Here is a 13,085-nt window from a genome sequence, read left to right on the forward strand (position 1 = left end):
CTGAGTGTTTTTTGTAAATACTTCTGGGTTTCCACACTCAACTCCTGAAATTTCACTTTACAGTATTCATAAAAAAACAACCTCACACAAAAAGTTAACACTTGTAATAGAACAGAACATGTCAGCTGAAACTCCATAGCTAAGTTACAGTTAGTTTCAAACTTTCAATACCTGTAGTGACTGTAACAGTTCTGCTGGCAGTAAAAGTGGAGCTATCGGCACCTCTGGCTCTCACTTCCATGGTAACATCTGAGGCTGCATCCTGGGGTAAGCCGGTTAACGACACCTAAGGGCAAAGAAAATTGAAACATAACAAATTTATCATAAAAAAATTGGGATTGTAAATTTTAAAAGTCTGTACACTGAACCAAGCGGGAAACGACAAAAAATGAAATAAGCAACATAAGCATGTGTTTAAAAGGGTTGGAAAAAAGTAATTTGTTAAAATACTATTTAATCTAACGTGTATTTTATAATCAGAAAATGTAAATTTAATATAACAGCAATAAAAAGCATCTCATAGATCCGGGGCACCAACCAAATATGTAGTGGAACTATCTAAGTCACTTTGTGACAAAGTAGTAACAAGTCCAGCCACATCAAAAGTATACCGAAAAGCTCTTTGTATTAAATCTCCTGGGACATTCAAAGTCACTTCAGTTCCACTTGCTGCTCTGGTGTAAGTGATGGAACCAATTGATTGCACGTCTGGAACATATAAACATGTCATGACGTTACCAACAGCTTTTTAATTACATTTGGTTTAGCTCTTCATAAGTTGATAGAATATGATATGAAATCACTGTTAGTATATTGATGAAAAAACATGATTATCTGCTAACTTGTTGTGTGTATGATTGTGTACTTGTTAGCTTCAACATTTGTGAATGCACCATTGGCCCCATGCACTCTGTTGTAATATAAAGTAGAATTATCACCATCAGGACAAGTTTTGATCAGATATTCCTGCTTTATTCCATATATGGTGTTTTGTGAGAAGGGAAGCAAAATGGTAGAAGAAGAAGCAGTGACACCTAAAAACAGTATAAAAGTGATTAACAACTATCAGTGATAAGTGATAAAAATATAAAGGCAATTTGTAAACATATAAGTTATGAAAAACAACGAAATACTAGCCCCATTTTATGTCTAAAGATAATAGCTTATTAAATTTTGCAAAGTGTTGAATAATTCAGGCTATTTTTCGTCTAAAATTCTAAACAATAGACCAAAAACGTTTTCAATCGTAGTAACCTTGATATCAAATCAACCTTTGCATGTTGAAAAGCTAAATATTTTTCAATTACATAAAAAAGTTGTAAAGAGCTCACAACCAATCTCTTCATTTAACTTTAAGAAAGTTACTATGAATGGTAAATAAACTAAAAATGGTTACATGTTTGTAAAATAGACCCAAAATCTAACTTCTGGTAAATGGTAATAACACGTCTTATCTTAGAAAAAACCCTATGTGTGTGCTGTTCTTTATAACATGTGCGTTGTTAACAATCATCGTTTTCGTTTATTCCAACCAATGACATTTTTTCATCTTTAAGAGTTTATTGACTTTATGTCTATTGAGTTTATGTCCCGTGTTTTTTCCTCCCAAACATTTCACCATTTTTTTGACTACTAGAAATTTATTGAACCCTTGCACAATCCAGTCGCTGACTAGGGGGTCCCTGGGTTTGCTTAAAGATTTCTAATCTAAATTACTGTTTAAAACACTTGGTTGATACCTGTATCTGCAAAGGTCACAGAGCTTACACCATCTATAGCGTTATCGGCATTTGGTAATTCAGTTGAAGAAATGCTTCCATTTTTATCATATAATGTCCAAACTCTGGATGGTGATAAAGAGCCTGGGCAAGGTGTTCCATCAGCATATTGTATATCAAAATCATCTCCAAACTTTTCCACATTAAAACTTTCATCCACTGTAAAAAAAATGAAAATGTTAAGTGTTTATTTATCAAGAAAATGGTCTCCAGACATTACCCGGATTGAAACGTTCTCCCGCTTCGAACAATGATCAGATCGAGGGCAATAATTTGAAATTTAAAAAAGTGTTCAGCAACTTCAAAAAAAAACTATTTTTACAGACTTAAGTTTCTATTCAATTCTAATGCAATAGTTGTGTTTATTCAATTCTATTCAATTCTAATGCAATTTAAAAAAAGAATACAAAAGATAAGTATAAAACAGATTTGGCTTTAAAACTTACCATCAAATCTCACGGAGCTGCCATTGTACAAAGTTGCATTACTCAAAGTTAAAGCAGATATATTTGGGGGTGAAGTTTGATCATTCAACACAATCTCATGATGACAAAGAATATTTCCTGATCCGTTCTCAAGCTCAACAACAGAGACATCAACAACATTGCTTGCAACACTCTGATAAGCGTTCAACAACTCTGTTGCAATCTCTGTCTTCAGTGCTGTGTTGGTGTTGTCAGTTGAAGTATAAGATCGAGTTATCAACTGGACACGTCCAAATGCACTGACTTTGTCTGCAGAAGAAAACGGGATCGTTTACAAAATATTAATCATTGCAGTGTAAAAAAACACCATTAAACCAATATTAAAAAGAAAAAGAAAACAAAAACGTCTGTTTAAACAATTACATAGTGACTGGATATTGTTTAGATTTATTGCAATAAAATCTAATTATTATATAATTTTCATATTTTATTTACCAGTTGTTATTTCAGTAGAAGTTCCATAAGGACTTTGAGTAACATTGTAATTTGTGTCACCATTAATCTGACTTACTCTTGCTCTCAACGTATAACTTGTATTAGGTAAAAATGATGAAATTCTGCATAGTAAGGCATGATAATAATAATGCATCTAATTTTCAAACAGGTTTGATTTCATTTATAAATTATTTTAAGTCTAACTTACATTGCTATGTGGTTAGTCATGGATGGAACATCATCAGGAACAATTATTGTTGAAGTGTTTCCTCCACCTGAATATTCCACCTCCCATTTGCTTGCTCCCGGTGTTTCCTCAAGAAATACGGTTATATAAGTTGGTGTTGTTATCACTTGCAAGATTGAAGAACCAGATGGTGCTGAAAATATAACCAAACTTGAATTTATTTATTAATAATCCGCTCAAAACACTGATAAAGCCCAAACTTTAATTTATTAATTCAAGACAAAAAAGGTGAAGTCAGTCTTGGTATTACTTTTAGAAGATGTGCAGTTGGTTAATAGTTCTGAAACTTTTTTATGATAATTAATACATAGATATATGCAATTTAACAAAAACTTGTTATCAGGATATGCATAGTTGTATACTATGTTCTGTAATCAGTGCATTTTTAAATAAAACTTTCTTTGAATCATACCTGTTCGAGCTCTCACAGTTGTGCTGTAATTTCCAGCCACATCTGACAGGAATGCTCTTACTCTGACATCATAATTGAGATTCGAAGCAAGTCCAGTAACCTTAGTGAAAAAATAAAACAGTCACCAACAATCTACAACAAAATTTATTATTTATCCAAATAGTTTGTAAAATATTTTACCGTTGTATAGTTTGCAGTAATATTCACACTGCCAGTATTTGTTGAGTCATGCTGAGCAGTATATGACACTTCGTACGACGTTGCACTAGACACTGAGTCAAAGATTGCTGTAAACGACTCCGATGTGACGCCGCTGATTGCCAGTGAAGAGGGTGCTAAAAGCAAGTTACACTTTGGTTATAAAAATACAGTGAGCTTATTAATACTATTCCGCTTTAATTTAATTGTTAGTTCATTCGCGATCATCCACGTCGGTACATTTTTTCGCCTGTCACGTGTGATGTAATATTAGCGAGACAAGAGATGCCGCTGCCCTAGGCACCAAATTTTAAGAGGCACAGAAGTACTGACCACAATAAAATTAATTTAATATATTTAACATAAAATTATCAATAACCAATAAATAATAATTGAGTTATTAGAAATACAGTGTTCAGAAATATAGATACAATAGGGGAAAGATACATAAAGCAGACCACCTGGGTAAAGTGGACCACCCAGATTAATTATTTTCTTGTGATGTAACAAGGTTAATTGGAAACTCTGGTAATTATTTAGCCATGACCATACTGTCTGTCATGTAGTTTCTGGTAATTTAGTTGCTTGTTCTAAATTTGTTTGGGAAAGATTGATTTTGGCATACTCTGATGTTATTATTGGTAAGAAGGCAAGAGCAGTTTTCGAACTATTAGTAGGGTTTCATATCGTGTTGAATCGAATAACGAAGGTGAAGAATCTTTAGCATTTTAGCAGGTTGAGTCATTTTAGGTTAAAAAGTCAGGCAAGGTCAGAAAAGTTGGAGAAACTCAGTACTGCCAGAACGGGTAAAGTGGACCAGAAGGAGTCCACTTTACCCCAACAAATTTTAGTTTGTTAAACCAATTTGTTTTTGCAGATTTTATGGCAATTGTTGATTAAGATAAAGTTGTAAAGATAGTAATTAGAGCCTAATTGAGTACCCTAGCATAGTAATAGGTCGAGCTTAAGCAAGAAAATCAAACCAGCAGAGTTGGAGCAGCAAGTCTGCGGAGGATGAGTCTATTCAAAGCACAACAAAAGAATCTGCCAAAGTGTTTGTATGTTATTGTTGTGATTTTACTGAATACTAAAAGAAAGAACTCGTTCAACATGTCCTTCAACTGGAGCAAAGATTATTTGGCATCACAAGAAAAAATCTTCAGAAACTGGTATTTCAACTTGCCACAAAAAACGGTGTGCAACACAAATTCAACAGCAACAAGCAGAAAAAGGACAGGTTAAGCGAATTTCTTCTCTGCAATCTGAAAATAAGCCTTCTTGCGTCGAAAACAACTTCAGCTACCCGGGCCAGAGGAATTAACAAAGTAAGCGCAGGAAAGATTTTTGACCTGCTTACACCAGAATATGATAAAAAACTATTCAAAGCTCATCAAGTTTACAATGTAGGCGAAAATGGTATCACTACTGTACAAACAAAAAAGTCTAAAATATTCGCATGCAAAGGAAGGAAACAGGTTGTCAGCTTTATATTAGCATAAAGAGGAGTTTGGTGCACAGCTGTTGTTTGCATGTCTGTTGGTGGAAACTTTGTTCCACCATTTTTAATTTTTCCTAGAAAACTAATGAAACCGGAGCTTCTTGATGGGGCTCCTCCAGGGACTAGGTATGCCTGCCATCCTTCATGGTGGATGCAGACAGAATTTTTTACTTCATTGTTTCGCCATTTTCTGGATTTTATAATCAGAAGATGAACCACTACTTCCAATTTCGGATGGACACGTAACCCACACTAAAAATCTACAGTTTGTTGAATTGGCTCGGGAGAACTATGTTGAGGTTTTATGCCTACCTCCACATTGTAGTCATAAGTTGCAGCCGTTAGATATTGCTTTTAGTGCGCCACTAAACACTTTCTACTCGCAGGAAATTGAAAAGTTCCTTCGTGCTAATCCAGGAAGAAGCGTAACGCAATACCAAATGGGCAGCTTTTTTGTAATGCCACATGCTACTACCTCAAACGCCATTAATGGTTTTAACAAAACGACAATTTTCCTCCTGATCGTAACGTTTTTAATGATGTTGATTTCGCACCTGCAGAAACAACTGATATAGCAATCTCTTTTTTTAACAAATGAACCAGTTTTGTATGATGAACTAGTACCATTGGATGATCCAACACCTGGAAATAAGCGTAACTCATCAACAATCGAGCAATTGCATCCTAATATGGACATGCCCACAACTTCGTGCAGTGCTCAAGGAAGTCCGAAAGTTGCAATAGAAACAATTGCCAGCCCTAATAGTACAAATGAAAACATGCACAGTAGCTCGCTCATCTTTTGTGCCTTTACCCAACCCTGGTGGGGTAAAGTGGGCTTTGGTAAGCAGTTTATAAAAAGAAAACGCTTACAGATAAAACTACGATATTAAACCGTTTCGACTGTATATCATCACATAAATTCTTTACGCTTCATATAAACCAGAATTTATTTACATATAAGTCAAAATAATCATTCAGTTTAAAGCTTAAGTGGTCCACTTTATGCACCTTTCCACTACATCTAAAAATGCAATTCAGAAAAGCAAAAGCATATACATCAAGTACCAAGTGGATTAGCAAGCATAAACACAAAGATTAATGGAGAGAAACAGCCTTATCACATCACAAAACATGGGCAAAAAGATGACCTTCATAAGGTTATATGGCCTACACACTGTAACGTATATTTCAAAACTCATAAAAACATAGGCCAAGTGAAATAAGGTCACAAACTGAATATGCTGTAATGCGTTTGCTGCAAACCTAAAAGCCATTTTCATTGAGCATTGATCTGCGATATGTAGCCAATAAATATCACCATGTTCTTTCTCGAAAAAAATGCTTTGCCGATTCAGCAATCAAGCTAACGATGATCTGCAACTGATGAATAGCTATAGAATAGTTAAACTAACTATTTGCAACAGAGGGCATGTTTTTCATTGAAAATAGCTTAACTTGAGCACAAGAAAAAAGAAAATAATTTAACTTGTATGCGTTGCAGTTAGTCTAGTTCTGAAAACTGCAACGATAAGCGCTACAGGTTTGCTTGGTAGATTATAAAGTGTTAAAATCTAGAAAGTTTATTCAAATAACCAATTTCAATTCGGCATCTTATGGTAATGTGGCGTTTGGATATCATCAAATTATAATTGACACTTTTAAAAGGCGGTTTTTGCATTCTCTCTGGCTGGAATTAAGTAAATGTTAAAACAGACGTATTTATCGTGTTAATCTCTTATTCAAACAAGAAATTCAGAACCGACATATTTAACGCAGATTGAAGTGTTTCAAATAGCATTGTTTTCACGGCGTAAAGTTTGAGTGTACTTGAAAACGTTCAGATAACGTACAATGCGACACGTGGTTTATGGTAGCAAGGTATTGTTTTAGTATCTTTAATCAAATCGTGGTTTCAAACCAATATGTGATATAGTAAGTGTGTCAAGTGGTTTTTCTGTACTGGTGTAAAATCGATTTGAATTCTTTGTGATGAAAAGCTTAGAATAACATGGACACATGTACACGTGTGATAGCAGTTAATTTGGCACTACCTCATTGGTCAATATTTTAGTATATAAAACAAGTGTTGGATTTAAATGGCTCTCTTGGAAATTCTCTCTTCTCGGAGTTATTTCCCTTGTTCTGCTAAATTGAAGTTATTACTGAATTACTATGAAAATGGGATCATGGTGTAAATATTGCTAATTCGATATCCTAATTCGGACAAGTTATTCGGACAATATAGCAAATTTGAACTTATGAAGTTGGTGTTGATTTAAGAAGCAATATAGAGACAGTAAACAACGGAGTCAAAGACAATCATAGGAGTCAGACAATAAAACTGAAAGACTGGGTTTGGCTTAGGCCATCCCAAAACCATTACCACACCGCAAAATCCCATAAATTGGTGTGGTAATGGTTTTGGGATGGCCTAAGCCAAACCCAGTCTTTCAGTTTTATTGTCTGACTCCTATGATTGTCTTTGACTCCGTTGTTTACTGTCTCTATATTGCTTCTTAAATCAACACCAACTTCATAAGTTCAAATTTGCTATATTGTCCGAATAACTTGTCCGAATTAGGATATCGAATTAGCAATATTTACACCATGATCCCATTTTCATAGTAATTCAGTAATAACTTCAATTTAGCAGAACAAGGGAAATAACTCCGAGAAGAGAGAATTTCCAAGAGAGCCATTTAAATCCAACACTTGTTTTATATACTAAAATATTGACCAATGAGGTAGTGCCAAATTAACTGCTATCACACGTGTACATGTGTCCATGTTATTCTAAGCTTTTCATCACAAAGAATTCAAATCGATTTTACACCAGTACAGAAAAACCACTTGACACACTTACTATATCACATATTGGTTTGAAACCACGATTTGATTAAAGATACTAAAACAATACCTTGCTACCATAAACCACGTGTCGCATTGTACGTTATCTGAACGTTTTCAAGTACACTCAAACTTTACGCCGTGAAAACAATGCTATTTGAAACACTTCAATCTGCGTTAAATATGTCGGTTCTGAATTTCTTGTTTGAATAAGAGATTAACACGATAAATACGTCTGTTTTAACATTTACTTAATTCCAGCCAGAGAGAATGCAAAAACCGCCTTTTAAAAGTGTCAATTATAATTTGATGATATCCAAACGCCACAGTAATATTTCATAATATATTCCTTTAAACATTTTAATGTATACCTACCTGACAGGAAAATATGAAAGTACTTTTCGACGAGAAAGCTAGCTAGCTAGCAAGATAGACATTTTGGGGTGATGGCGTGCACCCAAGAATTAATTTTTTGTTTATTCATTATAAATTGCAGTTTAAACAACCAGTGTTTTCATTTATTTATTACAAATCGGCGTGAAGTAAAAAAGTTCGACTTAAACATTGATGAATCTCGTGCGAGCAGGTGCCGCACTTTTCACTATGGTACCGGTAATATGATGTTAGTTGTATTGCACATCTAGTATCTGACTCACGATCTGACGCAAGTGTAAGGAAGAAAGGGATTAAGGAATAACTTTACTTTAAAAAACGCAAAGAAAGTAACATTTACGCATTTAAAGTATAAAAAGGAGAGCAGTAGTTTGAGCCACTCAAGGCGCCCAGTAAGATTACCCGCCACTGATTGCAGCAATTAAGGCGAAGATAAAATGAATGGTAGATCGACGTCTCGTTTTCTTTATCGGGTTTTTCCCTAAGTAAAATAATTGCCAACTAGTTTATTTATAAATTTTAGAAACGTAGTGAAATTTTAACGGAAAGAGTTTGATACTTTGATTTTAAATGTTTTGAATGATATATAAGTAATAAAACATATAAAGCATACGATATTTCACAATAAGCAATAATTGCAAACGCAATTCACAGATCCGTTGACTTTAATATGTTATTAGATGTATATGTTTCACTTGACGGCATTATCAGTGTCCATGAGAAACATAGAAACAACAAAACGGTTTTTAAATGTAAACCTTTTAGGTTTCACCAAATGCAAAAGCACTGTAAAACATTACCACTAAATTCTATAAAACAAGCAGTTGGCTACACTCACTGGCTTCTAATCCAATCAATCAAAGTGTGATAAAAGAAAGAAATGTTAAATATGGGAACAAATCGGTATACGGGTATTTATCAAAAGTAAAACCGGCTGTGGTGTTTTTTTCGCTACGTTTCTTCATTATAGTCTATGAGAAGAATGCTATTTATATACGTCGTATATCAGTGTACTAAACCTATAGATCATTTTCTACATGATTCCGCACACAAAGCCTTTAAGTAGTTACGTTAAGTAGTACCCATACATCACGGTAAATATAGAAAAAAAAAATTGAAAATGGCGGTTGAATTAATTAACATTTGCTTTTTTGTAATCAAAACTCAAATAAGTGAATACCATCTTTTTAACAAAACGTTCCTTTAAAATTATTAATAATAATAATCATCGACAAATAAAAAGATAAATGTACCGAACCTGCCAACTGCCCGGAAGCATTCTGATGCTGTATATGGAAACACATAAGTATAAACCAAGTAACCAACTTTTCCATTTCAAATTTAGTATTTTTTAACTAGGCCTATAAATGGTATTATTAAGTCATCAAATTGTCATTCTGAAAAACATCAAAAATTTACCAGCTCAATGTTACCTTATACTGTAGGCCTATTTACGTCAGAACCCAATAGGCCTAAAACCTATTCAGAGAGGTTTTTTCCGACATAACCATTTTCGTGAAACAAATGTATCACTACAAAACATTTTATGTAGTTTTACACCTTATAACAAGTATTTTTAAATGTAGCTGATGTAAATGTCAACTGTTCTTATAAAGACAAATAAATAAGTTTACAGCAGACTGATAAATAATAGCCCAGCTTTCAACCTAAATACCTTTTATTTTTTGGGTGTTTTTAAGCTAACTTATGTTATGGAAGATCTCAATCTCGAACCTTAGCTCACGCTTGTCCTAGTATTTACTGTTCGTGTTGGACTTTTAAAGACAAAAAAATTTTTTAGAGAAAAAGTTTAAAATTATGTCACCAAAGAGAACCGAAGTTAAAGTTCCGTCCAAAAAGATTGTAAAAGTTTTTGACGCCAAATTCACCTTTTTCTGAAGTGGTTTTCTCCCCAAGCTCAAGTTTAAAAAGCTTTTTCAATCTTTCACATTTCGTTCAATTCTAAACTTAAGAATCCTTTCGAATCTTTGTTTAGTCGCAAGGAAGAAAATGACAATTTCTTGGTTTAATTTAACCTTCAGTTTCCTGACCTTGCATGTCTAAAAACAGGAATTGTTTCACTTAAATCCTTGCTTCCGATGTCACCCGCTTTATCCAGCTTGGAGTAAATTAAAAATACGTCACCTAAAAGAGTGAACTAAAAGCTTAAACGAGAAGAATTTTACCGTCAAAAATAGTTGGTAAAAAATTTTACGGCAATACTTGTAAGATTTATGGCAAAACTGGAAAACAGCAACACTATCAAAACAGAATATGGCTCACGTGATTCCAAAGATGCTTTCTTAAAGTGACCGCAGCCTACTTTGACTCAACAAGATTGCACCGTTGCAGATTTCACCGCTGATTTTCACAATAAATTCTTTATTGATGACGTCATAAAAGCTGACCGTCAATGTCTGACTTGCATCGAATTACTCAAAACAACCTCGAAAAAGAAAATAATTGAGGACACGGCAACGCTGCTCTGCAACGGGCAAGAAAGATAAATTAGCACGATGCTTAACCATCCGTGAAATATTGCAACTTTACCCCACTTTGGAAAAAATAGACCTCCGTGTTTTTCAACCTTTTTTCTCTGTAAATGCGTGAAAAGAACTGAAACGTACTGCTGCATACAAAATCTACTTAACCGTTTTTTTAGCACTCAAGTTAGTAGCAACAAGAAACTGGCACTATAGGTTGTATAGCTACTTTCGAAAAAATATTACAACAACCGATTTTGGGATTCTTTTTTATCTCTTTCCTTTGCATCAAACATGTTTTTCTACAAAAAAGTCATCACATTAATTGAAATATAATTCAATTGGATTTAAAATTTCGAAAAGTTTCATCAAATTTTCTTTCCTCTGCTTTCCCCGCCAAAAATACACTGTTGCACTGCATGCATTGAAGCGTGAAAAATTGCGCCTTAATTCGCGGTTTATCAATAATCGTTTACCAATTTTACGACAAAGTATTACGAATAAATATTTCGTCTTGCTCCTTTTGACTGCAAAAACATAACACAAACTTTCCAACGATCGTAGAACAAATTTAATTCGCAGGTCACACTCAAAACATTCAACAAAAGACTATTTGTCTGTGTATAAATTACATATAAAAATGTTCTGAATGATTTTACTTGGTATTTTGGAATGAACCCCCGTTGTGGTCGTTCAGCCTGGACTCTAGAGGTTATATACATTGTATCTGTAAGCTAAATGTTGCTTTATTAAAATCTCACTTTGGTAATTGTGTTAATGTAATTCGGTTCAATAAATTTTTGCCAATTTACAAACACGTTTGCCCATATGTAGTGCAATTGCATGCAAATTCCAAATATTATACTATCCGGTCCATGATAATACCCAGTAAACAATACCGTGGAAAAGCAGAATGAATGTGTTGGCAAAGCGCTTAATTAAGTTTTCGTCTACAGCGTTAAACCGTGTTTAATGACTCTTTGAAATCAAATCATATTGCTGGTCGATTACAAATACGCTTGCAACATGTTGTAAAATCTAAATGTAATGCAGATCCCAACGACGGTTCTATGTGTGGCATGTGACTTCAAATTGAAAGGCAACAAGGTCTCCTCAAATTTCTTGTTTGGTGCCACAAAATAATCAGGATGTTGATCGTGAAATACTGTAACTTCGTCGACGGCAAGACTTGGTGAAAACTTTCCTGTTTTAAATGTTGGCATGTGTTTGATGTAATCAAGTCTAGTTCCAGATATGTAGGCCTACTCCGAAATCGTCGACTGCCGGTAACCATTCGAAGATGTAACATTATCACAAAACATGGTCGAGTTTTAGTTCTTACACTTCTTTGTGGATAAAATATTTTCTCGTGTACTCCACCTTTTACATGAAAGTAAAGCTTGCTGACAATAATACAAATCGTCAAATGTTAGTACAAATCTCCTTCTATGATGTGCCGAGTGATGTTGAACAGATGATGTCATGAGCGATATCTGAATTCGGATGCGTCATAAAAAGCATCTTTCCAAAGCGATTCTCCGGAAAAAGTTATTTACTATCGTATGATAATATCCAATAGTAATTAAAATCGACTAAAACCAATAAAGGTACAAAATTATCGGGATCACGACATATGGCCGTGAACAAACTCGCCGGCGACAACTGGTTGTGGACAACTGACCGGCAACAAATTGGCCGGTGATCAAATTAACCGTGACGTAAACTGGCCGGCGATGAAATTAACCGTCGATAAATTGGCCGGCGATCAAATTAACCGGCGACAAATTGGCCGTCAAAAGGTCAAAATTCTAATTCACTATCTAGTCGCTATCTAGTCACTATCCAGTATGTGTATTGCAGTCAAGGTTGCCACTCGTAGAGTTTTTTGGCCCCTTGTACGGTGACCCATATTCATAGATTTCTTATTGTTACATGCATTTTCCCGGTCTAGACGAGTTGTTTGATGAGATTGTGGCGTTCGTGATAATTTCATAATTGCAATAATTTATATAAATTGGCATTGCATAAGTTTTTGTATTTTTTCTCCAGTGCAGATAATAATGTTTGCAAAGCTTTGTAGCGTGCTAAGCTCGTATTCAAACTAACCGACATATTTGACGCAGATTGAAGTATTTCAGGTAGCATTGTATTTGACCGTGTAATAGTTTGTACGTAGCAAATGCATTGTTTCTAGCAATTTGTAGTCAAAAAGTAGTTCCAATTGACCTGTGACGTAGTTAAGTGTGTCAAGTGGTTTTCTGTACACGATGTAAATCGATTTGAATTTTTGTGAGAAAAAGGCTTAA

At 34.4% G+C, this 13,085-nt stretch overlaps 1 protein-coding gene across 6 annotated transcripts in view; it reads right to left on the bottom strand.

The window, feature by feature from the left end:
• LOC143450530 (uncharacterized) overlaps positions 1-9,695 on the bottom strand; it is a 54,576-nt gene extending 44,881 nt beyond the window's left edge. For 5 of the 6 annotated variants that reach the window (XR_013114723.1, XM_076951117.1, XM_076951118.1 and 2 more), the window contains exons 1-10: positions 9,555-9,695; positions 3,538-3,692; positions 3,358-3,457; positions 2,907-3,078; positions 2,699-2,820; positions 2,225-2,512; positions 1,740-1,937; positions 843-1,034; positions 539-708; positions 172-286 (exon numbers count right to left, since the gene is read on the bottom strand). Coding sequence is in view for 5 of the 6 variants with exons in the window: in XM_076951117.1 (XP_076807232.1) it covers positions 172-286; positions 539-708; positions 843-1,034; positions 1,740-1,937; positions 2,225-2,512; positions 2,699-2,820; positions 2,907-3,078; positions 3,358-3,457; positions 3,538-3,692; positions 9,555-9,630 (1,588 nt within the window). In the remaining variant the exon portion in view is untranslated. Of the gene's footprint in view, positions 1-171; positions 287-538; positions 709-842; positions 1,035-1,739; positions 1,938-2,224; positions 2,513-2,698; positions 2,821-2,906; positions 3,079-3,357; positions 3,458-3,537; positions 3,693-9,554 lie in introns of those variants that run through there. The other variant, XM_076951120.1, reaches the window with a different exon arrangement.
• Between the last annotated feature and the right edge of the window lie 3,390 nt (positions 9,696-13,085).

The sequence above is a fragment of the Clavelina lepadiformis genome, chromosome 3 (genome assembly GCF_947623445.1).
Source record: "Clavelina lepadiformis chromosome 3, kaClaLepa1.1, whole genome shotgun sequence".
Classification (NCBI taxonomy): domain Eukaryota; kingdom Metazoa; phylum Chordata; class Ascidiacea; order Aplousobranchia; family Clavelinidae; genus Clavelina; species Clavelina lepadiformis.